This window comes from Colletotrichum spaethianum (assembly GCF_022836535.1).
Source record: "Colletotrichum spaethianum MAFF 239500 DNA, contig14, whole genome shotgun sequence".
Lineage (NCBI taxonomy): Eukaryota > Fungi > Ascomycota > Sordariomycetes > Glomerellales > Glomerellaceae > Colletotrichum > Colletotrichum spaethianum.
In genome coordinates this window covers 1052929-1079724 of record NW_026054784.1, presented here as the reverse complement: position 1 = coordinate 1079724, position 26796 = coordinate 1052929, and the positions used below count along the sequence as shown (strand labels likewise).

The window sequence follows — 26796 nt, the reverse complement described above, 5'->3', positions numbered from 1 at the left end:
GCTCAGACATCCTGTGTCTATGGTATGCTTTCTCGTAGTGTCATTTCCTCGATTTTCCTCCCTCCGTACGTTCACTCGTGACTGGTCCGTCCTGCTGCTGGGCAGAATCCTCCCCCTAGGTTCCGATGTGGACAGCAGGCACTAAGAGCGAGTGAGAGGTGCCGAAGGCGGCAGCATTGCCGCTGGTTTAGACTCGATATGGGGCCAAGATCTTTGCATCATACTTCCCGAGCGGGTGCCGGGACCGGTAATGTGCTTCATTGTGCAGCTGGCTAACGGCCCGCTGCAGCAGTTTGACTAGTGCGAAAGGGGGCCACTACGGTAGGGGAAAGGCGACTTTCACTCTCTACTTGTGCGAGGCGAGGCGGCTGGCAGCCAGGTACCCCCAGCCACAAAGTGAGCATGCTGGGGAAGGAGTGAGAAATGAAAGCTGTTCCTCTGTTTTCCGGGGCCTATCGCTAGGCGCAGCTTCTGTCTAGTCTATCCCATGCTATCCAACCTCTGGCGGTATGAACGAGAGTATCAAGCCAGCTTGATTGGCCATCTGAGAACGCTCGCGGTCCGTGGCAAGCTCGCCCGGCGGCTGCCTTTTGTCTCACCCCCCTGTCTTCTCCGTTGCATGTTCATTCTCTCGAAGAAGCGACTTGCGTCATGTCATCCAAGCTCTATCATTGTCGTGTATGTAAGCTCCCGAACGTGGGCTATGGAGTTGATGCTTGACAGTGCAGTCTGCATGATAACCGAGTCAGCAAGGGCGTCTCGTCCACAACTCTATGGTTCAACGTCTGTCGAGACTAGACTCACTCATTGCTTAGGGCCCTGCGCGATAACATTCGAGGTGCAGGTACCACAGCGTCGGTGGCCGCAGTTAAGACAGTCCGCATCGGTAGCAGGGTTCCACGGGCCATAGTTGCATGCGTCCTGCGAGCGGTCAAGTCAGTACGACGACAAAAGGGACAGGGCTCCAGCCGAGCAGGGGGTTCACTAACGCAGTACCAGACCTCGAAGTAGACGGTTTTCTCCTTGCTGCTAGAGGACTTGCCGTGGCCCTTGGAGCTGCCGTGACTCTTGGAGCTACCGTGACCCTTGGAGCTGGATGACTTGGGGGCCATTTTCGAGATTGGTTAAAGATGCTTGCGGGAAAGGAAGTTTTGCTGTATATCTTTTGTGTCGGGTGTCTGCGGAAGCTGCAGTGGAAGAGTGTGGTGCGACGAGAAGTTGCTAATGTCTCGAGCTGAAGGGAGGTGATGTCGTTCCTTTTCAAGTCCTTCGACGACATCTTTTGCGGCCTTTGGAATCCCACGCAACCAAGCTCGCACAAGTCCGCGGCCTATTCCGTCCTCATGGTCGAAGAGGATCGGTGAGAAGCAAGCCAGTGCTTGCTTTCCAGACGGAGGTTCCTCTTGGAGAATGGGAGGCTTGGAGGGAACATCGCCTCTTTCGGTGGAATTGTTCTTCCTCAAATCCCAATCACCAAGAAGGCCCCATCGCCGGGACGCCTGTCATCCTCCTCGTCCTCAAGTTTATGATTGCCTTGTCATTTTCAAAGAACCATGAGGCGTGTAAGGGAGAGGCGAAGTCGCCCCGGTAGCACCGCGCCTCCCACCCTTTCCGGGCTGTCGGATTTGCATTTTTCGCTGATGCTCGAAAGGTTGAATTTCTTATGTCATGCACAAAAAGGAGGCCAAGACAGGCGGACCATCACCCCTGAGGCCACGCGGGAAACGCATGCAAGGCTGCGCCACACCCAACGGTCGCCCTAAAGGTACAAAGTACTAAGGCAAAGCCCTTTTTCTCTAATAAGCACGCGTGCCTAACCAGATTGGTGTGGCCTCCGTGCGTGCATCGACATGGAATGGACAGGCATTGGTAGGTCGACGCATTCGCTACCACCGTTCATCACACCCTTTTCCTCTTGTAAAAAGCCGTGGTGCCGGCGACGGCCATAGCCAATGACGGAGTGTTGAAAGTGCTTCCTTGCCGCATGCAGGGCCTCCTTGTGACCGAATACGCACATCTTTGAGGAAGATATGACGACGTGCCTCGACGAAGTCATGCCGAGCTCCCCAATGGCGGACGAATCATTCGGTGCAACGCCGGTTTTTTATCGCAAATTGGAGGGCTCACGGGGGCGCTTTGAGGCAGATTTTGAACCTTTGAGGAGATGGACATGGACTTGAGTTGCGGACTTGCCGACTTCCTGGCCACCTTCCGCTCTGGCATCCAGCAAGGACAGACGATTCGAGATTTGCGGCAGCCGGATAGATTGCGAGGGCTTGGAGGCAGACTCGTGAGGAGAGACGCGTCATGGGAGCTGTGGAACCGCTCGCGATTGCAATTTCTAAAGACGCTGTTGCTATTGAGATGGTAATTCCAGTCAAATGTGGAGGCAAACTAAGAACTCGACTTCGCCACTTTGCATAGCATGCAAATTCAACGCTTGAGGGACAATTCCGTTTCAAAGTCAGCAGGAGTTTAGAAGCGTACTATGATTGGCCTGGTTTGTGATTTTGAAAGGTTTAGAGAGGAGATAACGTCATGTCTGTGGGATGCAAGACACTGTGAGTTGTGTAGATGTCACACTCTGCGGCCACTGACTACGACTTACACGAGCTAAGTGGTAAGTAAATCTGACAGGCCCTGGGTATAATCTACCCCCGTTCTGGGTGAACCATAATTCAGGTACAGTCATACAACCTTGAGGCGCCGAGTACTGAAATTGTAGACAAAACAGACAAAACATTGAGATCAATTCCGTTGTGGAGGACGTCGTGGGACTTCTAGTCTATCTAACAAACAACCTGTAGTCTCCGCTCCTCCAGTACAAAAAGAAGACATCAAGAAAACGGTTATCGAGTTCTCCCGTATCCCATGTGCGGGTCACTACCCCCTTTTCCGGTAGTATTTGCCCACCCCTGACCCGTAGCTCATGCGGGATACCAAAAGACCCGAACCAGGAAACACAGACCAATGGGAAAAAGGAGAAGAAAAAAAAAAAACCAAACGAATGACACGTGAAGACAGTTTAGAACGATCAATGCCCTCCTTGCGTGTACTCTCATAACCCTGGCGGGCAAACTTCATGGCCCTCGTCCTGAGCCCCCATAGGAGCGTTATTGAGGACCGTGCCGAAGACTCTTGGGCCGAATTTCTTGCTGCGGCTCCACGGCGGCCACAAGAACCATGACAACAGATGGCTCGGAGGACAACTATTTTTTGCCTCTGCTCCTGACCTGTTGGACCACGCAGTTCTGGCAGCGGCGGTACTGACAAACCGGGCAGTTGTCTATCGCAGTGGTCATACCCGAGTCACCGCATTGACACTTCTCGTTGTCAGCGTTTTCTACCAGCACTGCTGTCTTGATGGAGGTACTTACACAGGTCCAGACCCAGTAGGTGGAGGACTTGCTAGAAGATTTGGACGGCATTGCGAGAGGCGGAGATGGTACGAGAGTGTTTGGGAGAGTTAAGGAGTAGATTATATGAATCTGAGTCAAATGCTAGATGTCTTTGAAGCTAAGATGATGTGGAAAGTGCTGCCGAAGCTGATGATGGAATAAAACTCAGGCAGAGAACGTTCTCCTGTCGTCTTATATATCCAGCAACCAAGACAGAATTTCCTTTATACGCCGTCACATATACATTCCATACGAGGCCAATACCAATTCCCAACTGTGGGAGTGGAATTGCTGGCTAACGAGATCCCAAGCCACGCAACAATGACCACTAGGAGGTGCTGCACATGAAGCCTCAGGCGGAGTCGCTGACGGCGTGAATGAGGTCTGTTTGGTAAAGTCCCGGGCAGGCCAAATCGGTGAGCATCGTGGCTTGTTTCGAAAGGCACCCTCTTTACCTTGACAGGGTTGTGAAGGCAACGACGAAACGAAACATCCCGCGCCCTAGAGCATCACCAATACCGGCACCCGGTAAGACGCCTCTCCTCATTCCCATTGGCATGCAACCTTTGCTTTCCTGGGGCGTGTGCCGATGCATCTCATACCCGGGGGTCTTCGTACGCGATGCTACGGTGAATCTAGGCAGATCTTGAGACGGCAGGTCTCCGCGACAGTTAGCCCAGACGTGGCCACAGACGTAATCGAAAAGGAATGAGCGGCAGGATTCCAGATGACTCCTTGTCTTGAGCCGAAAGTACGGAGCAGGGCGGCCGCCGGATAGAATTCGTAGGGACGCGCGAGATGCGAAGTGCCGTCGAGACCCGCCGAGATTGGGTGGGTTCGCGGCGTGAGCTTGCGGCTATGCAAGGCGGAAGCAGTGTACTTTTTTGCGGCTCTGCGGTTTTCGACGGTTGTACACCAGGAAGGCTGCAAGGGAGCACATGGCCGGTCGCCCTGAAACTGGTTGACGACACCGAGCAGTTAGGCAGCTACTCCACTTCGACTGTGAGGCACGTTCGAAGGCTGATCCAAGACACGACAGGCTCCAGAGCAGAGCCGCATCCCTAAATTGGACTGTGTACTCGACCCTAGTGGCTTCACGATGGCCCGGAAGTTATTCGACTTCGAGTCATACTGCCGTACCGATGAAACAATCCATCCACCCAAGCCTTGGTCGTAGTCTCAAACCCCCACGATCGTATGCATGTTCGCATGCATGTTCAGGTCGGGTGTCGGGTGAGCGTAGGACAGGTTTGAGATAACATATCGCATAGAGGCCCTTGGCTTCAAATGATTCGGCCGGGTTAAAAGCCAAAAGCAATTCGGTCGTAGGCAGCAGCCCTCTGTTGATTTGAGGATCAGGCTCAGGTCGCTGGCGTGAATAGTTTAGAGGGGTTGGAGAAGGCTGCATGTGTCTAATGCGTGCTTGCGTAATCGCGTACAGCGGTTCCCAGACTCGCCCAAATGCGGCTCTGATACTGTCGATGCTCTATCACGTGATGATTCGGTGAGTGCTCGGTGACGGTCGGTCAAGGGCTCAGTCTAAGTTGAAGTTATCCGGAACTACTCAGAGGCGGCGGCTTGTTATTGATCTGATACATGGCTTCAGTTGCTGGAGCTAAGTGATTAGCGCCAAGGGCAACTCATTGAATGGTATCGTGGTGGTTATCTGTGCTTATTGTTTAGCAGCAACAGGAGAATGGTTAAACGGACTATTTTCAGCCTACAACTGAATCGCGATATTTGCCCTACTTCATATGCGTTTGCGTCTTCATCATGGACATCGTTAGTGGATAACGCATGATAAACATAACTCGGTATAGAACCTGGCCGAGTTACATTGGATGGTTGACGTTTGATAGTCCATAGAAAAGTCGATAGCCACTGACCTACAGCCGATGGTTTAGAGTCGATTTCAGCAGTGAGAGGGCTGTAATTGAGGCCCCATAGTCGATAGTTGATAATCGGTAGTAGCAATCAAAAGAGTTAATAGTCGGTGGTCCAAGGTATCTTCCATCGGTATCTTCCCTCGTCAGTAGTCGAAAGCAGTTAGGCTGAATCTCACAAGCTCAATGAGACTGCGGTATTAAAAATCGGGAGACTTTCCAATGGCCAAGGATATCATATACTTGGAAGGTATGAAACCAACCCGCTGTTGGTCGGGGTGGCCACCGTCAGTGAGGACGACAGCCGGTCGAGGAAGTGTCTGGGAAGATGTGCCGATTAAGTACTCAGGATGTCATGCGGCTCTGCTGGCCCCATGCCTATGACAAGGCAGTTGTTGGAAACCTCAGGCTGAAAGCCAGAGAATCCTCACGACCTAACCCTAGGCAGAAAGGCCTTTTTCTTGAGCCTCATGACAAGGTTGTCTTTTACCTGGCCTTGTCGGTCCTGATGTTGGCCCACCGATCATCTCACACAGCTAGTTTTGCTCCTTGAGTCCCTGATTGGAATTCCACCTTGAGGCTCAATAACAAGTCCAATTGCGGCTGAAGGTCAGACCAGGGTAAAGTTGAGGTGATTGGCTTCGTACATGGTGTTGCTAGTAGGTGGCAAAGTCTGACTGGACAGCAGGCTTACTGGAGCCCAGCGGAATCGAACGGTGTTCAAGGTTGATGCCAGAAGCTACGGCCAGTAGGAAGTACCGGATTCTGCTGAATTGTTGTTCTAGGTGGAACTCGACAACGAGAGCTCTTGGAAGGATTCTCGGTCACGTAGGCCTACTCTGGGAGAGCGTAGCGTCGGTCAGTATTGTCATGAAAAGACACAATGGCATGCTGCTGATGCGAAGGCATAGTTTATTACAATCAAAAATGCTGCATACCATATTTCTTCTTTGTTGAAGAAAAGCCATCAAGGCGAAGGTAGGGGTGGGTGGCATGTGCAATTTGCCTCGCATCTACTGGAGGCCTTGCAGCTTGTCGGACGATCCTGATGCCGTCTTATTTTGTAATTTGGAGCAGGCGTGCGTACTATCAAAGGTAAGCTGAACCATTTCGAGGTCTACGAGGAAACGACAGGCGGTTCTCTTCGATTCACATGATCAGGTTCGGGCGTGGCGGCCTGGTATATCGGGCGGCAGGGGCTGGTTAGGGCTAAGCATCAACCTCGGTCCCCCTTTTCCAGCTTTCAAGGGTAAGTGGCAGTGATCTCCGGCATAGGGAACCTGAACACGGAACACCCGAGTGTTGGGCGACGCCGAATACACCTCTCCGTATCGGAGCAGCTGAAACACCAGCTCACGATGGTTGCAAGCCCTGTCAGCTGGCTGGCGAAGCCACACTTGCCAGCTGCAGTCGGAAAGTTGGCGTTGCCGAATAAGAACAGATAAGGCCATTACAAATATCCAACGCGCGCTTAACTCGGCAAAGCTGAACCTTGTCGCTTCAACAAAGTCCGATTGATTCCTCAGTTTGATAGCTGGCCATTCCTAACTCTGGATCACAATCCGATGGTTTGTGGTGACGCGTTACTGAACGAAGGTGGAGGGTTGACTGCCGAACCGAAGGAATGTAAATGGCTTGCACGAAGTCTTTCTGATGAAGGAGAGGCAGTGGTTTCCTCGCAGTGGGGAGACCGACGTCGGTCCGCTACTGAATGAGTATGGGAGGTGTGGACGAGGCAGCAAAGAAGGTGAAGAGGTTGAGTCCAATACCTACAGGGTGCGCAAGTTGTCTGTAGGGCTGACGGCAAGTTTGATCCACTTCCCAGGTCGAAATCCCAGCTGTTTCCTCCGCGAAACACAATGCATTGTTGTTCCAGCCTGCAGCGCGTCTCCCGTCCCTGTGCCCACCATACCCGCAGCACCCTGGCCCTGTGGAAATTGCTCTGCATCGCACCCATGCCCGCACCCGCGCTTGTACCTCCCAGCAGCGCGCAGGCTCTTTCTCGGTTGTCGTCCCGTCACCACCCGTTTCCCCAAACCAGGTCGAGTCTTTCAACGACCGACTTCACTCCTGCGCATCGCCCAACACAGCGGCACAATCTGTCCCTCGCCGCGACTTGCACATCGCATATCGCCTCCGAACGGCGGTATCATTTCGCTGTCCGGCCTGACTCCCAATGTTTTGGCAATGATCGCACCTCTGCAATGTCGCAAGCCACCAGCACTAAATGTGCTTCGCGATGGGTGACGCGCATCATCCCCACCATCATCACGGGCACAAGCGGCTATGCCACCTACGTGATCGTGGCCTACCTAGGCGGTTGGTCTCCCTTGACTCCAGAGCGCACCCGGTAGCTGACATGTGCTGCAGTCGACTACCTGTACAGGACCAGGGGCGAGGTCGGCGCCGCAGTCTCGACAATCACGATTTACCTCTTCTTCTACCTCCTCACGATCGTAACCTACTTACGAACTTTTATCAAGATTAAGATGGACCCAGGTCTGGTACCGCTTGGTCCTCAGGCGCAACACCCGTCGAGAGAATCGAATAAGAAACGTAGACGGAGGAAAGAGGGCGATTTGGAAAGCCAGCCGTATTTCACCGGTCCCGACCAAGATCCCGACAGCCCCGGCCTAGAGGGCTTCTACAGCAAAGACGTCTTTGTGTGCGAGAGCGACGGGAGGCCTAAGTGGTGCTCCGAATGTCGCAACTGGAAGCCCGATCGGGCCCATCATTCGAGCGAGGTGGGACGATGCGTACGCAAAATGGACCACTACTGTCCCTGGGTCGGCGGCATGGTGTCGGAGACGTGTGAGTGTTGCCGTTCTCTCACAGGCATATTGTGAGGCTTTTGATGCTGATGAAAGGTAGCCTTCAAATTCTTCGCCCAGTTCACTTTTTATTGCACCTTGTATTGCACGATTGCTCTCGCGCAGGCAGCTTACTGTCTCGCACTGCAGGTGCGCGATGGCACCGTCGATGGCAGGACGATCTCGGGCGTTGCCATTGCCGGCTTCTTTGGTCTCTTCACGTTCCTGATGACCGCGACCTCATGGCGCTTCATCTTCCTCAACATCACCAACATTGACGCTCTCCGCAAATCGTGGGTGCACCAGCTAGCAATCAGGGTCCCAAACAGCACCCGTCCCGGCAACTACTATGGAACTGTCACGTATCCTCTATCAAAGTACCCTCAGGGAATACCGACCTCCTCGGATGCCACCGTGGATAGCGAGACTCCGCGCGATCGCCTAGCCACGCGTACTTTTGCCATTGTCAGGACTGAGCCGGATGAGAACCCATGGGATCTTGGCTATAGGAGGAACTGGACGGCAGTCATGGGACACAGCTGGGTCGATTGGCTTCTACCCATACACGGGTCGCCGTGCGCCAACCACGACAGCATGCAGAGTGACTATGAAATGGGCTCCCTGATACAGACACTCCGAGAACGACATGGCCTACCTGATCCCAATCAACCCTCTGGCGAGATGGAGATGCAGGAGATGCGGCCAGGGGGCCACTAGCCAAGGAGCGAAGGTATCCATGGGCCTTATTTTTTTGTGGGGGGCGTTTTTGAGCGGGTTAAGCAAGGTAAAAGGGACTTCAGCGTTTTTCTTTGATATATATACACGTGCAAACACCTGTACCTATCGTTGAATCCTCTTATGTAATTATTAATTCAGTACAAAGGGTCAAACGTGGTGTGACACAAGCCCGTTAAAACATGTACAACGCTGTCTAAACTTAAGAGTCATCTCCCTCCGAGTACCTGTTGGTCGGTCTACAGGACCCTTCGTAATTCATCCGTTGGTGATTGTCAGCTTGACAGGGTTTGCTGCTTCCGTGGCGCATTGGAGCGACGTCCGCAGTCTCCCGGATCAGCAAAGGACGGACCCACCGGTCCGGAGTGGCGTCCGTCAGAGCGGCGGGGCTGTGCCGACGACCAGTGGGTCCGTCTCCCGGTTTCTCGGCGTTGGACACAAATTAACAGATGAAAGTCAAGCCCCGTTGAGGATAACAAATGTATGCTGAGGTAATTCTAGCCTGTGTCCAAAGTCCAAATTCATTTTGGTCTAATATGTAGACTGGTCCATTGGCCGAAGACCCAGCTTCAGTCAGCATCGGTACAATCCTTACATTTGGTGTGATTGCACGGCGCGTTTGAACACTTCATGTTCCCGTCATGGTCTGTCCCGCAATGCGCGCTGTTGTTTGTCTGTTTGCATTCGCAGCATGTCCAAGACCCGTCGTCCATGGATTTAATGCGGTGAGGAGGAAGAGTTGTGTCGGTTTCGTGGTCGTCGTCCGACCTATCAAGAGTCAGCAGCTGACGGAGAAGACACTACACCTAGGGAATTCTCACATGGTATCTTTATCTGGTTGCTGGCAACACAATGTTCTGTGATGAGAGATACACCAGACGCCCATGTAACAACAAAGGTTGAGACTGGATAGTTCAAGGGATCTGTACCACAGAAGCTGCTTGATTAGACGGAGAGAATAGACGTGTAAGTGAAGCGAAAATACTATGCGTGAAAGTCCACAAGACTGGCCGGCAGAAACCATGATCCGATCTAGTTGGACGAGTCTCTGGGTTTATATGAGTATGCTTCAACCCAGAGCATGTATTAGTATACTTGATGTTTCCTACAACCCTGCCATAAACACCAAGAATCCGAATAGAGGTCCGGCTGGAAGCGCCCTGAGTAGCCACACCCATGCGAACGCTGTTTGGTTATCCATATGAGTCGCACAAGTGCGCTTCTTCGATGACCGTTCATGGGAGAAAAGCTTGGATTCCAGGGGTGCCGTCATCCAATATCAGGTGGGTGTGTTGAATACTACGGCTGTCTCCATGAATACGAAGTGGCTGAAACTATCCATAAGGATGGTCGATGGTACAATGACCCCGAAAAATCCGACAGCCTGTCGACGGGGTATCTGAGTGGCTTGGAGATGAGGATCATCTGGTGCCTTGATTCTGGTGATTCGGCAACCCCTTTACATGATGTATGCTATAATCACAACGGGACGGCCGAAGCTAACCAGGGAGAGGCTACTGATCCGAAAAAGTAGGGTCATTTTTCAAGCGCACTACCCCGTTCTCCTACGATACGTTTGGTCAATTATCTAAAGAATGAACCCGCGGGGAAAGCAAAGTCGGGAGCCAACCGGACGAGGATATCAAAGGTGCCGCTAGCGTGGCTTATTCTCAGGCAAGGCGGCGAAGAAAGGCAACCGGACAACCCACCTCGGAGTTGGGTTCGATATGGGCACTTCAGCTTGTTGGTCGAACACCGAATAGGTCTTTATCTGCCGATAAGCAGCTGGTGGCCAAAGCTCTACCCACTCAGCCAGCAGTAATAGTTCAATATTTCTTCAAAACTCGTGCCCATTTGGACTATCAACCACGATAGATATCAATTTCATATCATCAAGAGGTTGTCGGGAAGCTTCAATGTCATTGCCCTTAGATGACGTGGTCGATACTCGGCGATTCAGACTCGCCCATGAGGTAGGGGGGTCACAAAGCCCTTGCGGTGTAGACTTCCATGGCAACCCGTCGGAATGATCGTACCAGTTCGAAATGGTGGCTTTAACATTCCAGCCTGCCGGTGGGCCGCACAAATGGGAGTTTCAGGTTGCTCGGTTGCCTGACGAGTTTTAACAAGGCTCGATGCAAACAATAAGATGTTACATCATACCAATATTGTTACACATTGTGCCATGGCGTAGAGATGGCCAACCAACAGACGACCCTAATACTTTACTAATAACTTTTGATCCGAGCCGCCGTATACAATGGATGCTTCCATGTCTTAATGGATGACGGCAGCCATCACAGAGCTACGTAAAGCGTGGGATTGAACAGAGAATTTGTCGACTGTCGTCCCCTATTCGTCACATCGTTCCTTATCCTCCGCTAGTCATCGTGGGGTGTCGTACTCCATGACAGGGGTCGCGAGGCTCTATAGCCAGTCCAGTACAATGATTGGTGCCAGACTTCAGTTGGGAAAAGGCACGATCGAGCGTGAGACGACAGTCCCTCTTCTTGTCGAATTGACCGAAATCAACGCGAGGACAGCAGACGCGCAAAAACTCATGCGAGACGTTGGGCAAGTAACAATCCCTTTGTCGGCTAGCTCAACAGTGGTGTGCCGACAACTTCGAAAAGGCTGAGAAAAGGTGCCTGAAGTAAAGAGGGTTGGGTGCGGGGAAGCTCCTTGAGGCCAAACTGAACATCATGAGCAGTGCCACCTTCTTTAGATGTGCGGCATGCAATGTGCAACTCGCAGCCTGCAGAAGATATCGGAGGTGATCGATGTATAACCGTGGCCTTAGCAGGCTAGCCTTACTTGTCATTCAGTCGCTTGGCCCTCACCAACATGTCTGAGATCGAGGGTTTGTCAGAGCCTGCTGTTAATCCCCCTAGAATTGGAGGTAGAATCACATTCAACCATGCTAAGGCATGTAAACCAAACCGCGTAATAGACAGGTCGCTAGGCTTCCGAGACGTAGTCTATAGTGCTCCTGATCCAGACCGATTGTGCTGTTGTCTTACGGTACCTTACTTGGCAAAACTCGTGATGGGTCAAAAGGCAGTGGCTGTCAAGCGATTAGGCCGGATGTGTCTCATGATCATGATGAGGTTTCTTGGCATAGTCAAGGCAGCAACTTGGGCAATTCCAATACGCCCCTGGGCGGCGAATGCAGTCGTGTGCTCGCTGTTGCAAAGCAGCTTTATTCTTGGAAGCAGATATTCGACATTTCTGCATGTGAAAGTCGGAATGGGAAAGCAGGAAATGCGGGGAAAACGTTTGTTGTCATTCATCGTCATTGAACTCCACGAGCTCGACGCCTCCAAACCAACAGCTGCTTTGACGAGTCGAAATCGATCGACGTGGAACCGAGTGAAGACCGAATCGCAGAAAACCTTATATGCCGCGATGAAAGAGCTCGCTTCTCACTGAATTAGATACGAGGGGTCCTCTCTGATTTATGGATTTCCTGGCCCGGGTAGCTGTTTGGTAGGGAGACTGGCTGAATGATGACATTTCGGCAAGCCCGTAAAGGTTGCCCTGACGAGAGATCGAGAGCCAGCAGGGTTAGAAGACAACTAAAGCGCGATCTTCAGATGGCGTTTCCGAGTAGTTGGAACAGGTACCACTTTGTTGGACAAACTGGCCCATGACGTAGCATCACGGCGGCGTAGTATCGATATTGGAGTGAAAGGGAGCGGAAAAGACCTAGACGTCCGAAGGAAAAGAGCACGCCGGTGGTCGACTGGTGTCGGGTCACTGGCCGATATTAGAGGAACGCACGGCAGACCGAAGGTGTTGGCCGAGCGGTTAGTTGAGGCTTGGATTTCAAAAGGTCAACTATGTCGCAGTGCTCTAGTAGGGAGCTATCTTAATAGTCTACTGCCCAGGTACAGGACGAAGGCGTCTTGAGCTATAGTAGGGATGCAGGGGCGCAGACGAAACGTCGAGGTATGGCCGTTCTTGTTGCTCCCAGAAGACAGCGTTCTCTTTCATACCTGCACAGAGGCGTCAAAAGTAGTGCGACTGGTGTCTTGCAACATGGAACAGGAGGCAAGTGCCCACAGGGGACAGTGCAATTGATGCGCCACAAATGGACGTTCTGCTGGTCATCATCGGCACAAGGTGGTGGAACTAGCTGATTGCGCTAAACCTCTTTTTGGCAAGCGCAGGTAGATGTCGGGCCTAGAAAGCAGACGCGTTTTGAAGCGCGTTTACCTCGACTACCTACCTTCGTAAGCGCAACAGATTTTATCAGTGCAAGGATTTATCAGTCCTCTTCCAATTTCAAGCACACTCTCTCGTAGATCCAACCCCAAAACAAAACCAACATCACCACAAGACCTCTGGGCATCTCGCCTCGTGTGTGCCCTGATGTCAACCGCTGGACTCCGCTGTTGAACTCCGGCAGACGAACAGGGACTGCTCCGGTGCCGAAACGGCTTTTCACTGCAGCACTGGAGACCATGTCGTCCTCACAACCCTTTCGGGACTCATCTCCTATCCTCGGCGCAGACAGAAGGAAATCTCATTTCAACTATAAGCATCTGTCTCAACTGGCAACATACAATACATCGTGCCCACTCCGGGTCATAGCTCACATTGATCTGGATGCCTTCTACGCACAATGTGAGATGGTACGCTTGGGTGTGCCAAAGGACCAACCTCTGGCAGTTCAACAGTGGTATGTCGGCCCATGATCCATGATTCCGTCGACTAATGATATCACCAGGCAAGGTCTGATTGCCGTCAACTACCCCGCGCGTGAACATGGAATCGGTCGCCATTGTACCTTGACGGACGCTAAGAAGCTTTGTCCCACCCTGATTGCTCAGCACGTAGCCACATGGCGCGAGGGCGACGACAAGTGGGCATATCGTGACGATGCCGCCGCCAACATCCAGAGCGACAAGGTCTCACTCGACCCATACCGGCTGCAATGCAGAAAGATTCTGCAAATCATCAAAGAAAGCTTACCCCCAGACCTTCAAAAGGTCGAAAAAGCCAGCATCGACGAGGTCTTCCTTGACCTTTCCGCCCAGGTTCACGCAATCCTATTGGAGCGCTTCCCTGAACTAGCAAACCCGCCTCCTTACGATGACCCGACTGAGAATCTCCCTGGCCCCTCCGTGGCAGCACTGGACTGGCAGGCAGATGCCCTCGTCGACCTGGATGAAGAGGAGGAGTCTGTGGACCCAGATTGGGACGACGTGGCGATCCTTATTGGGTCTGAAATTGTGCGCCATGTCCGAGGCCAGATCTTGGAGAGGCTACAGTACACATGCTCGGCAGGCATCGCCAAAAATAAGCTACTCAGCAAGTTAGGCTCCGGTCACAAAAAGCCCAATCAACAGACCGTCGTTCGAAACCGAGCTGTGGCCCATTTCTTATCCGGCTTCAAGTTCACAAAGATACGCAATCTTGGAGGAAAGCTCGGCGAAAACGTAGTGTCAACCTTCAACACCGACGCCGTTAGTGAGCTTCTGGCCATTCCTCTGGACCAAATGAAAGCCAAGTTGGGCCATGACACAGGAAATTGGGTACACAATACCATCCGTGGTATTGACACTAGCGAGGTCAACTCCCGCACGCAGATCAAGTCGATGCTTTCGGCGAAGTCTTTTCGACCTTACATCAATACTCCTGAACAGGCTGTCCGATGGCTCAGGATCTTTGCTGCTGACATCTTCGCCCGCTTGGTCGAGGAGGGAGTTCTGGAGAATAGACGCAGGCCGAGAACCATCAACTTGCACCATCGACATGGTGGCCAGACCAAGTCGCGCCAAGGCCCAATTCCCCAAGGCAAAACACTTGACGAGCAAGGCTTGTTCGAGCTCGCAAAGAATCTTTTGAATCAGATCATGGCGGAAGGCAATATCTGGCCCTGCGCCAATCTCAGCTTGAGCGTGGGTGGCTTCGAAGAAGGTGTCACGGGCAACATGGGCATCGGCGCCTTCTTGCTAAAAGGAGAAGATGCCCAGGCACTGAGGCAGGGCAGCCGCGAAGCAAGCCATCCATCCACTTCGGAAGAAATGCCGTTTTCTAAAAGGCGCCGGACGGATGGAGGAGCGATCGATCGCTTCTTTACACGGAACGTTTCCACTGACGACGAACTGCCATTCACCAATACAACCGCAGAAAACGATCTCGAACCCCCAGAAAAGGCTACGTCTGCAGAGCTTCCGGCGGCTACGTCGACCTCCCTGGTGCAGGGGGGCCACATCAGCTCTCATCAGGTCCCAATCACAGCCTTTGTGTGTTCACGGTGTAACGCACGCTTTGAAACGTCAGAAGAGCACCAGAGCCACAAGGATTGGCACTTTGCCAAAGACCTCCAGGACGAAGAACGTGGCAAGCCTGCATTTGTCAGTCGCTCTTCCGCCACCCGCGGCTCTGGTACAAAGCCATCAAGTGCATCAGCCAAGCGGGGGGGACGCGGCGGCAAGCTTGAGCAAGGACAGAGCAAGTTGAAGTTTGGATGAATTCTCTTGGTATGTCCAAGGATACCAGCATCATGCCAAAAGTTTGTCGAGCGGGTCCTGCCGCCTGATACCTGACGAGACTTGGAAGTTGGTAAACTTTTCGCCCTGATACTCGGTTCAAGAGTGACCGCGGTACTGCAGGTTTAACGGCGAGGCCCCCGGTGAACATCAGCACTGGTCCCTGATGGGCGTTCTTTGTTCCACTGGCAATTCTCAGAACAGGGTAACGGGTTCCACTGGCCAGAGACGACATGATTACAGGACCCGGTCCATTTGTATTCAACCACCAGGTTGGGCATCCGGAGGAGGATCTAGGAAACAAGCCGATCCACTGGGCAGCCAGCGCCCAGGAGACACTTTCGCGGACCTTGGAAGTGCTTCCGGCGTCGTGCTGGGTTGCATCTACCGGCGTACGTGGATTTGAGACAAGAGGATAAGACCGCTTGGCGAACTACACAGCCTGACGGCACGGGGACGTACATTCATTGAGAGTGTTTGGCATCAGGAACAGGTTTAATGGCTCCATCTGGACGTCAACTACCCGCAAGTGTCGTCATCCCAATTCCCGCCTGCAGCTACCCGTGACAGACTCGGATCAACGCGGGCTGGATATTAGGAGTGCCGGGGGCAACGGGCCGCAGCGAGTAAGGCCTTGGACGAGAAAAGGCCAGGCGGCCTCAAGAATAAGAAGAAAGCCATGGGCGCTGCGGTTACATTTCGAATGGCAGAGACCAATGCATACAGCGTCTTCAATTGAGGCTGTTTCGTGATAAGATTGGACTGCTCTTCACGAATCGCTTGGGTCGCGCCTGGTCACGTTGTCACAATCCGGATGACGTCTGTAACTGATTGGTCGCGCGTTAGGCATCTTTGGGCTAATGTGGGTTGGGCCACATTTTTTTTTTGGCGCAAAGCATTGATACCCAACGATGCTAACCACTACCGCTACATGCTACCAACTTCCGATAGTACCAGACAGCAACCCACACGGAATGGTTTTGGCGGGAAAAAGCACGCACGCGCGCTTCCTATTGCACTTGGCTGCGGGTCGACGCGGATCGCTGGATTAGAGCAGAGACGGGGCATTCCCGGCAACCGGGAGCGATATGCTAGCCGTTGACAGAGAGACGAAGGGACCACTTCGCCGACTCCGAGTGGGTTCTCAGCAACGCGGAGGTCAATTACTGAGAACATCGCGGCAACCACCGGGGTCTTGTTCAAGACAGGGCTGACAACGGGGGCTGCGCCTTGAAGTCACGAAGTGGCCGGCAGTCGAGGGCAAGGGTCCAAGGTGAGGCCGCCACCCCACGCTTCATAACCACGGGGTCTTTCTTGGTGCAAGGCAGCCGGAAAACGGATGTCAGGATATGCCTCGCACTGGTTCGTGCCCTTGAGCCTGCTTGCTTACCGTATTGCCGCCGTTCAGAGCTGGGATGTTCCATCCTGGTAGGGTATCAACACTGGGACGGACTGGTTGACAAAATTGGAAATGGATAAGACCATAACTGGCACGACCTCATTTCATCTGGAGCAAAGTGAAATGCGAAACAAGAGATCATCGGGGGTTTGGCGAATGAAGCCAGCAACGAACGGGACTCTCTACACTACGGTAGTCCTCCCCGTGCACGCAATAACCGCGGCTCTCTATATCTCGAGGTTTGGGATCCACAGGAATCCCGCCTTGTCGGCGTCTGGTCGGCAGCATGTTTCGGACGGTTGCCGGGAACGGAAAGCATCCATTCATTCCGTCTGCTGTGGCATTCTTGTCCGAGTGTTTAACAAAAGTAAAATTTCCCATGTGCCTCGGGGATGAAGCATGAGCAATGCCAGTGGCAGCAACTCCGAGCCCAAGGGTGTCCCAACGCCACTGCGCTAACCAACCGTTGTGTCGACACATCCTTGATAGCAGTGGCCCAAAACGAACGGCGAATCTAGAACAGACTACTCACGAGCCACCTTTTCCCCAAATCCCTTCGTCCCAAGCCAACGAGTGCATTTCAGCCTCAGCGGCACACTGTAATCTCAAACGAGTGTTCTTGCAGTCAAGAGGTCTAGATCGAAACCGAACCCGCTCAAGGCGCCGGTGCAGGGAACAGTAGCCAAGTTGACAATACCTGGTCCTGGAAAAGGACGAGTGTCAGGACTTACACGATCGACGACGGGACTGGATCATGTTCAGTTGAAAGAGAAGCCAAGCACCAGGGAACGAGAGAGTTTAAACGATTGGCATTCTCCTCGCGCCTTCGGCTTACCAGTTCCTTTCCACACTTCGGGCAGCAAACAGCCATGTCGCGTCAGTCGGAAGGGCGGAGGCGGTGACAAACAAAACATGCCACCAAGCTGAGCCCGTGCGACGGATTGGGGCCTGTTGCAACCCCGGTGAACAACGCTCCTGGCATTGGATCTCACCGCAGCTTGTCATCGTCCCGTCTCTCTTTTCGCTTGGAGTCGGACACTCCAATGCATTGCATACTCAATATAGCGGTCTGTTGCTTGACTGCCGCATTATGATCAGCCGGGGCACAGGCCAACCCCGGGAGCCTGAAGCCTTACGAAGTTGCTTGCCTCGGTTGCATTTGGTTCACCTTACGTACATACTGCGCCCACGCGAGGACAGATCACCGCCCTAAACCAGGCGTACTATGGCAATGTGTCGCTCGCAGGCCTCATGCATTTCGCTAAACACAATGGGGCTGGGACAAGATGCAGACGATTACCTCACCTCACCTCACTCGACCTGGGCGCGGCCCAATTCTGGTCCAGTGATCTAGCAGCTACAGTACCCTAACTTCACCTTGGGTTGCTTGCCTCTTATTGGCTCAGCGACTCTATTAGCCCTCTCTCGGGGTTTGCTTCTTCCCCCAGCGCATGATTCTATGGAACCGTATCGACGTCGACTTTGGGCTTGACGCTATCGGTTTGGTCACCACAGTCACGGTGCCAAGGGTATTAGCCTTCTTGCGCGACAGAAACGAGCAGCGAAGGCCCCCGAACAACAGTTCCCAGTCAACTCTGTGGGTTTTCTGTGTTGTTAGTGCGTGCACGACGCAGGGAAGTCCTCGGTGTCCCTTTTGGGCTGGGCGCGACAAGTCAACCCAACCTCTCTGGCTGCACCTCATCCAGCCCGCGTCCACTCAGAGCGGCCGCCACCCAGCTTCCCTGCTGCCGCCCAACCGCTTTCCGCCTCTCCTTGCCCAGTTCTCGTCCTGCTATCTGTCTCGCCAGGTGGCTCTTACTGGCCCTGCCGGTCCCCTTTTCTTCTCACCAGAATCCTCACCACTTGGGCGGGGGGCTAGGCGTAGACGTAGGCAGGCAGGCTCTCATCGGTCGGTCGGGCTGGACTTGGACCGCACCCAGAGACGCAGCGCCACCCCTCCTTAGCCCCCCTCTTACACACACTAGGGGGCAGGTCGAGTGGCATATTGGCCAGGTTGCCAGGGTCTAGTGTAGTTGCAGCGCGAGGGAAAATCCGCACGGAACTGTCAGCCAACAACGTGGTGCCAACAAGCCCTGCTGATGCTTTCCTGGTCGGTTCCCAGCCGTCCTGACTGGACGAAGCAGGAAGAGAGAATGTGTGAGTGAGAAGGGAGAGGGTCTCCCTCCTTCGTCACTGGCACACTGGCTTACTGGATAGTGTGTGCGCGTGTGCGTGTGCGTGTGTCGTGTGTGTGTGTGTGTGTGTGTGTGTGTGTATGTACATGGAATGGACAGTACCTAGTACTCGCCTCAACGGGCCAGCACCGTAGTGAAAAAGTGCGAAGGAGGGGTGTCGGTGACCACTCACAGGCTCGTCCGCTCGACACTGATCACCGTCCACTGGTCCACGTCGTTGACTTACCGCAGGGCCGGACAGGACCTCACCCAGTACCGTAGTACCTGACCTGCCGCACAGCTTGCTGGCGCTGGGGGTCCCGGTTTTTCCAACCACAGCCCCACCCCCAAGAGAAGAGCCAGACTCTGGCCTGTTCCTTTTCTTCTCCCACCACCCACTCCCTGCCCGCTTTCTTCGCTCCCATTCTTCTCTTTTTCTCTCCTGCCATCTCGTCGACAATCCCATTTTTTGCTGGTCCTCTCCCCTTTCTCACTTCCCCTTCCCTTACTCCTCACCTTTCCCGACCGATCGTCCTCTACCTCGTCTTCGTCCTTCACATCAGACCTCAACATGTCGAGACAATCGCGCGGTCCCCCGGCCAGTTCGGCCTCCGCAGCCCCCTCCAGCGGCCGCTCTAACGAGTACTTCGTTCCGAGAGACGGTATCGACCGCGAGGTCATCACCGCCGATATTTGTCGCTACCTCGGAAACGACGCTCTCGTACGCCCGGGCCACTACGAGAACCCCCAGACTGGTCAAGTAGTCCAGGGTTACTACATCACCGCCTACCGGAACCTGACAACAGTGAGTCCTTTGGCTCGCCGCCGTTCTTTGTGTGTCTGCGACTACCATACTGATGCAACACCTTCGCAGGCCATGATCGACGACTTGAAGGCCGATTCTGCGCGATGGGAAGCAGAGAGGCGGCAGCAGGCCGCCCGGAACACTTCAGGAGGTACCTTAGTCTCGCGAGACGCGGCGGCTCCTTTGTCGAGACGATCTAACTCCCCTACAGCAGGGTACCGCCAGTCGGAGACTCATTCCGCACGCCAACACTATGGCCCTACGGATTCCACTGGCTACCCGGACGTAGGACGTGACTCCTATGACAGCGCCCCCAGATACCCAGGATCCCAAGCCCCAGGATACTCGGGGAACTCCACCCAGGGCTACTCTGGATCTGCTGCGGGCTACGCCCAGCAACCTTCCTCATTTCCTTCTTCAGGTGGTGGGTATCCGTCGTATTCCTCTGGAGGCTCGTACTCCCAACCGGACCCTAGAGACCCCAGATACGCAGGACAGATGCCCCAAGGATATGGAGAACCTCCCTACATGGCTACCGCTGCGAACTTGGCTCGAAGCAGCTACCCCGCCGATCCTTACGGCGCTGGACAGCCTTCTCGGACCCCCACCACTATGGCCCCCCAGCAGGGACAAACTTACTCCTCCGGATCACAGGTTCCGGCAGGCTACCCATCCGGCTTCTACCCGCCCTCGACTTCGGCAGCCTACGGCTCCGCGCCGGTGGCCTCGGACCCGTTGTACGGACGCGGTGCGTAACTTTCTCACTGCCCTCTAGCAACTTGATCTGATTGTGTAGCGTCCCCAGCAGGTGGCCCCGCCCACCCGTCCATCTCTGGCCAAGGATCACAGTATGAGCAACCCCCAGCCCCTCGTACCTCCGCCACCCCTACGAATTCCAAAGCTCAGGTGTCAAGCAGTGGATCTTCGCACTCCCGCCGTGAGAGGGAGTCTGACAGGAGTCACCACCAATCCGACCGCCACCGCCCTCCGCGCCGCTAATACGTTACCCCCCCCTCCCATGGACTGTTGTAGCCATTCCGACTGCGCGAGACGCCCGTCTCGCGAGTCGTCTGTTATGAATTTCATCCTAATGACCCTGGGACTTGGAGACTCATCACCGGCGTCGGCTTCTTTTATCATTTGTTTCTCCCGGATAGATCCTTCCCTGGACTTTGAGGTGTGAAAACCATCTCGTGAGTTGCAAGTCTGCATCTCGCACTCCGCTGTCTGGCTTTGCTGGCGTTTTGGCTTTGCGCTGGCTCGGGGCTCCCATGGCTCTGCATCTACTCCGGATCCGTTACCTCTCAAGTTCTCTGCTATCTTGCCTGGACTTCACCCGGATTCTACCTGGACTTCCACCGAGGAATGGACTTTTACCGCATACCCTGGACGTTTTACGACTGCATATATGGATTGACCCACGACTTTGCTACTCCGATTGAATTTCCTTTGGCAAGCATGGGTGACTTGCTTGCACGTGTTAATGGCCTGGAACCTGGAACGGAAAAAAAGACGCGCTTTCACTTGGATCTAGCGGCTGGCGACCCGGAATCGGGGACTACCTTGCTGTCTGGACCCGCCCTGATGGTAGGATGTGATGTCATTTTGCTCTCTTCTCCTGGTCTGGGTTTAATTTTCCTACTTGGACTCCGGAGTTCTGGGTGATCATGGTGTTTCCTGATAGAATGGCGAGGTCGACATCTGGACAGCAAGGTGAGTCTTCGGACTGTACATATCTAAGAAATCCCAGAAGGGATTCTTTCTTTACGACTCCAACCCTCCTTTTCAAGGACTGTTGTGGACACATCATTCTTATCAAGGACTCTTATTCCTAACGCCACAGTCAGTCGGATCTGATATCCTTGGACTTCACCCCACTGAAAACATTACCATGGACTACTGGCATCTGGACCTGTTCAAGCCTTCGGACAATACAATACCATCATGGACTACACATATTTCCTTTTGAAGATTCCGGACAAACTTACCATCGGACCAAAGTCGTGGGCTGTACCACCCGTTGGACAGATGCCAAGGACAAAAGCCTGCTGACCTGGCGGCCCTCCCAAAGTATCACCAGAACTCGAGCTCGGCTTATCGAGTCGAATCAAGAACATGATTTTTTGGGTGGGGAAACAAATCCCCATGCTTGGGTAAGCTCCGGCCAACCTTGTCTATCAATCCCACGCGCTGGCCAAGCCATTCCTTCCGGAATGGGAGGCTACTGCTCATTACCATTTGGCCGCAACACCCTTTTCCCGGGTCACTCTGTGTGCTTGTCTCGACCATTGTTTATAGCCTGCCATGGGACTCATGTCTGGCGGTTCGTCGTTTCGCTACCCTCTCTGATGCCAAATTGAGGCATGGCTGAGGTCGCCAGACCAGGCAAAGGAAGTCAGACAATCAATACAAACCTCTGGATCACCCATTGTGGAGCCTGGCTGCCCAGCCTTTTGGATCATCGTTGCTGGTTTACGTGGAACCTTCCCGGCAGCCTCTTGGAACAGCTCGTTAGTCACCACTATTCCTACTTGCGTTTCTGTTTTCTTGTTTTTCCCACACTGGATTGCCTTAATCAACGCCAGGAGACCGAACGCGGGAGTACTAACTCGAAGGATGCAGGACGGACACTACGGGAAAACAAAGGCACACGAGCAAGGGTTCTTGGGTGAAAGACATGGAACAGTCGAGTTGACTTGGTCTTGTATTGCATATTACGGCGTGAATTGAGGAAGAGAGTCCTCGTTATTTCCAATTTTCTACGAGAGGTTTTGGAGTTGGAAATGAGAAAGTGACTGGTTGGTGGTTTTTTATGATTACCTGTTGATGTACCTGGCGTTTATTGGGATACGGAAAGCAGCGGCGATCGGCTATTGAATGATGACAATGTTTCTGATTGAACCCAATCTTCTCCTGTCTTTGCCATTATCGAAGGGCCGGTCTCGTGCCTCTGCAGTCATTGACCCATTGCTCTGGACAAAGGTGACTTGCGATTCACACGCGCACCATGATACTGCAAAGGTCGCATCGCGGCTGCGGACTCCTGGCATCACCCCAGCTGGACATTGTCGCTGCGTGATGTCAGGGGCTGTGGCATGTGCCGAAGCAAGCCCGACTGCCAGGCACCCGCCCTCTTGGGACCAACCCTTCACGTGGGAAAAGGGGGAAAAGGTTGGGCAGAGTTGGACCAGAAGCCTCGTCAAGACATGGGTGGGTTTTGGTCGGGGATCCCCCCCCCCCCCCCCCCCCCCCCGATTCTGACAGTTTTTGAGTTCAAAAGCCGGATGGGGGTGGGGGGAAAGAGGAGAGGCCCGGTTCTGTACAGGCCCTAAGTAGTGTCGCAGCAGTTTATCGTGACGGGATTGAGTTTGCGGCAGACGTAAACGGGACAACTAGCGCCTGCCTCGATGCCTCCCATTGCTCGTCGCCGCGTTGGCCCTGGGGTGCTTGATAGATGCCCGACATCGTTTAGCCAAGTTGCCAAGCTGCCAAAGTAGACGAAGCTGCCCTTGGCCGCCTCCAGAGTTGGGCAACTCATACCAAGGCGATCTCGGTCGGGGATCAGTTGGCTTCCCTCCCCCCTGCTTTTCAAAGTCGTACCGTTGTTTTACTTTTCATTTTACCTTTCTGATGTCAAGTCACGCTTTTCCCCATGCCACTTTCCGATGGGGGGGTTCTGCGGATTTCCGTGTGGTCAGGATGGGAGTGGCGAGCTTTGGGAGATACGACAAGGAGGAACCCGTCGAGGTAAGGGGTTGTTGAAGTGTTGCTTAGCGGTCTAGAAATGAGATGGCGGTCCTTGGGACCGGCGTACGTGCTCCGTGTGATAGCGGAGTGGAGGATCTGAAGATCGAGAGGTTTTGGATGCTGCGGTGGTCCTTGCCTCGGGCGGGTTGGAAAGACGGTCGAGGGCAGGCCGACTCTGCTCGGATCCGGCTGGGTGCAGAGCTGATGGCGTGTCCGGAATAGGTACCTGTCTCAGTATGATTCTGCCATGAAGTCGGCGGCCTCGACGACTGTGCCCGTCCTGGATCGTCTTGTTCAAGAAAATCAGGCTTGAAGGTATCGCTGCTGAAAGACGATCGCCTCATGGCTGCCCGCGGCGGTGCATCGCAAAGGCCCGTCAGAGCCTGGAGCATATGGTGGCTGCGGGTCCCTGCGACGTCCCTTTCTTTGCCCGTTTGATAATGAGGCTCTGGGGAACGTCGTCAGTAGTAACGAGACGGTCGACCAAGCTACTCGGGCCGAGTCCCCGGGACTTCGGTGATTTGTGGGGCGGGAGTTGAGATGAGAGCGTGGCCTCATCTGAAGTGAGGCACGGATATTCAAATTTCTCAAGAAGGATACATGGTATGGTGTCAAGGATCTGCGCATGGTGAACAGTTACCAAGAGAGAGAGAGAGAGAGAGAAAGAGAAAAATGAAAGAACCTCGAGAAAAGATTCGGATCCGGGAGCTTCCCGGGATCACGGGGGTTGCTGGCATAGCGGGCATTCTGAACGTGCTACGGGCCCCCGAGCAGACATGGCAATGGCAACACAGGTGAGATGGAGCCCCCGGCGAGCCCCCCTCCGGTGAGTGGAGATCGCCCACACCGAGGACGGGGACAAGCAAGCACAAGTGTCTCAATGATGAGATGGAGGGGTCGATGAGTCGAGTCGGACAGGGCAAAGCCATGCGGGTTAAAATGATTTGATAAACCAGAACGGCCTACACAAGTGATGACTAGTGAGCAACAAGAGCATCGATGAATATCGTTGAAGAATGCATCAGATCAGGGGTGCAGCCAGCAAAGAAGCAGCTGCGTTATCGCAGCAGTGCAGGACGCGGAATGGGTGACATTCAGATGGACGGGATGGTTGAATGGAGGGGGAGGGGTCGGAGGGGGGGGCGAGGACGAGAGCGATAACGAGGGACGGTGGTGGCAGCCCGGCTCGGCAGGATAGTTGAGAGACCCAAGATTCGGTTTATTTTTCGTTTTTTCAGTGGGTTCGGGTAAGAAGCCCAGGGGAGAGACCCTGGACCTGGAGTTTGGAAAGGTGCCGCCTTAAGCAGCCTTTGGTGCCGTTTTTAGTCCTCAACCCCCTCCATTGATGCACAGACACTGGGCCAGCCGACAGGCAGCGAGCCAGAGACAGAGAAAGCGGGCGAGGGAGTCGTGAAGGCGGTGAAGGGGGGAAAGACCGTGCAAGGTTCTTCTGGCTGTGGGCCCTCACGATGTCCCGGCGAGCCCGACCAATAAGCATCTTCTTCCGCCGCCTCAGGCTGCCCTGATGCCATACCGCTTTCGGGACGAGTGGAGGCGGTGGGCGGCGCACTTTTGCGCTTTGCTGCTTTTTTTCTGCCGATAATACCCAAGCTGCCAATATCGGTGCATGATGGATGATGACCAGACCTGTTGGTCATGGCTGGCTGTCCAAGGTTATGTATTGGTCACTGGCGAGGAGGACGAAGCGCGCTCCTGTTCCAGCTGGGTACCATGACCCGGCACAGATGAGCCAAAATTAGTTGATGGAAAGCAAACATGGCAGAGTCCGGACTCGGGTCCAGACCCAGGCACCGGCACAGGCATTATTGGTGTTGGTGCTGGTGCTGGTGCTGGCGCTGGTGCTGGTGCTGGTATATGTGTCGGTGTCGGCTCAACGGTGTGAGAAGGGCAGTGTCCTCCGTTGCATCCACCGGTTTCGTGGGTTCGCGTTAGCAGCAGGTCCCCTGCTTGCTTGGACTCGCAACGACGGTATTCCCACACACTTGCCGCTCCCTATCTCTTTGAGACGCGCCGTCATCTGTCTGGGGAAGGAAAGGGGGAAGTCAAAATAAACAGAACGCACCTTGCGGTATGAAGTGGTCGACTATCAGAGAGACTTCGCCGCGATGGCCCTCGTCCAGCCATCGTATCGTCTTCGGACAAGACCCCCGCCGAGGAAACGTCTCCTGGTGATAGCGGGCGATGCCAAACAGTCTGATGTCGAGAGATTACGCGGTCAGTGAACCGCGAGACGGTCCAGACGACAAGTCTCGTAGAGACGGAACGCCCGCATTGTGCACTCCGAGGCCTGAGGCTGGGTCCTGAATCTGCCAGGACCGAGAAAGCCCACGGCATTCCAGCCAGTCGTGACTGCCAACCGCCGGGCCAGCCAGAACTAAGAATTGAAAGAAAAAAAAAACCCCTCCAAGGGTTGGAATTGCTTTTTTTTTTTTTTTCTGGTGAGAGAAGCCAAGCGGTAAACACATCATAGACATAAACATCTCTGACAACTCCTCCAGCTTATCCTCCTTCCCTTGCTGCTTTCTTTCTTTCTTTCTTCGAAATCACACACCCAAAAGAAGTCGAGGATACATACATGTTACACCCACATAAGAGCACGAGCATTGTCCATTATTGATCGTTAGCATCTGGAGAAACGTGTGGCCAGCCAATCAACCCGAGCATTTATACTACACCACCCCTTTGCCTTACAAGCCGCACCGTCTCATCCCACGTAAATCAGACACACACACACACACACAGACAGTTCCTCCTTCACAACTTTACCACAACCGGCCAACCAGCACGCCGCATCCACAGCCTTAGGCGTCCTGTCCTTTCTGCCACCTCAAAATCCCCAGTGACCTCCCGTCTCCCGCGCCTCAGCCAGAAGTCTAACCCGCTGCCCCTCTGCCGCCGCCTTACGTTAGCCCGCCAAAGCCCACGCTTCGCACTAGCTACAACCCGCTACGCATCGGGCCTGAACAGGGACGCTGCCTTATTACCAGGTACGGACAGAACACACTACCAGCAAGAGTACCCGGCTTTACCGCAGAGTCCTGGTAGCACACCAGGTACCTCGTCTGCCCTGCCTTACGAATACCTTCCCCCCCTCTTCCCGCCGAATGTCCACTGTCCCTGTCAACGACCCTTAGGCTCCGTGTCCTGACTTGACCTTGATTCGCACCAGCACCAGCACCAGCACCACAACAGTAGCGCACCCAGCACACACCCGCACACTCCTGGCCATACGCACCGCCGTGGCATGCCCCGCCATTTCGAGGCAACACAGACGACCCGCCCAAAATTTTGTCTTCACCACCCGCACCGCTTTCCTTCTTCTCAACT

At 54.0% G+C, this 26796-nt stretch overlaps 4 protein-coding genes across 4 annotated transcripts; 3 read left to right on the top strand and 1 right to left on the bottom strand.

The window, feature by feature from the left end:
* Nucleotides 1-804: 804 nt before the first annotated feature.
* Nucleotides 805-1112, bottom strand: ColSpa_06243 (uncharacterized protein; the record flags this gene model as incomplete). Its single annotated transcript, XM_049272455.1, has 2 exons — nt 805-921; nt 990-1112. 2 exons carry the CDS (start codon nt 1110-1112, stop codon nt 805-807), a joined length of 240 nt encoding a protein of 79 aa, XP_049128412.1.
* Nucleotides 1113-7485: 6373 nt separating this feature from the next.
* ColSpa_06242 (palmitoyltransferase PFA5) lies at nt 7486-8808 on the top strand (the record flags this gene model as incomplete). Its single annotated transcript, XM_049272454.1, has 3 exons — nt 7486-7600; nt 7652-8092; nt 8222-8808. The coding sequence occupies 3 exons, from the start codon at nt 7486-7488 to the stop codon at nt 8806-8808; spliced, it is 1143 nt and encodes a 380-aa protein (XP_049128411.1).
* A 4718-nt stretch (nt 8809-13526) lies between these two features.
* On the top strand, nt 13527-15305 carry ColSpa_06241 (N-acetyltransferase eso1; the record flags this gene model as incomplete). The annotated part of the gene is made up of 1 exon (XM_049272453.1): nt 13527-15305. The coding sequence occupies one exon, from the start codon at nt 13527-13529 to the stop codon at nt 15303-15305; it is 1779 nt and encodes a 592-aa protein (XP_049128410.1).
* A 4162-nt stretch (nt 15306-19467) lies between these two features.
* On the top strand, nt 19468-20457 carry ColSpa_06240 (uncharacterized protein; the record flags this gene model as incomplete). The annotated part of the gene is made up of 2 exons (XM_049272452.1): nt 19468-19701; nt 19771-20457. 2 exons carry the CDS (start codon nt 19468-19470, stop codon nt 20455-20457), a joined length of 921 nt encoding a protein of 306 aa, XP_049128409.1.
* Nucleotides 20458-26796: the final 6339 nt, after the last annotated feature.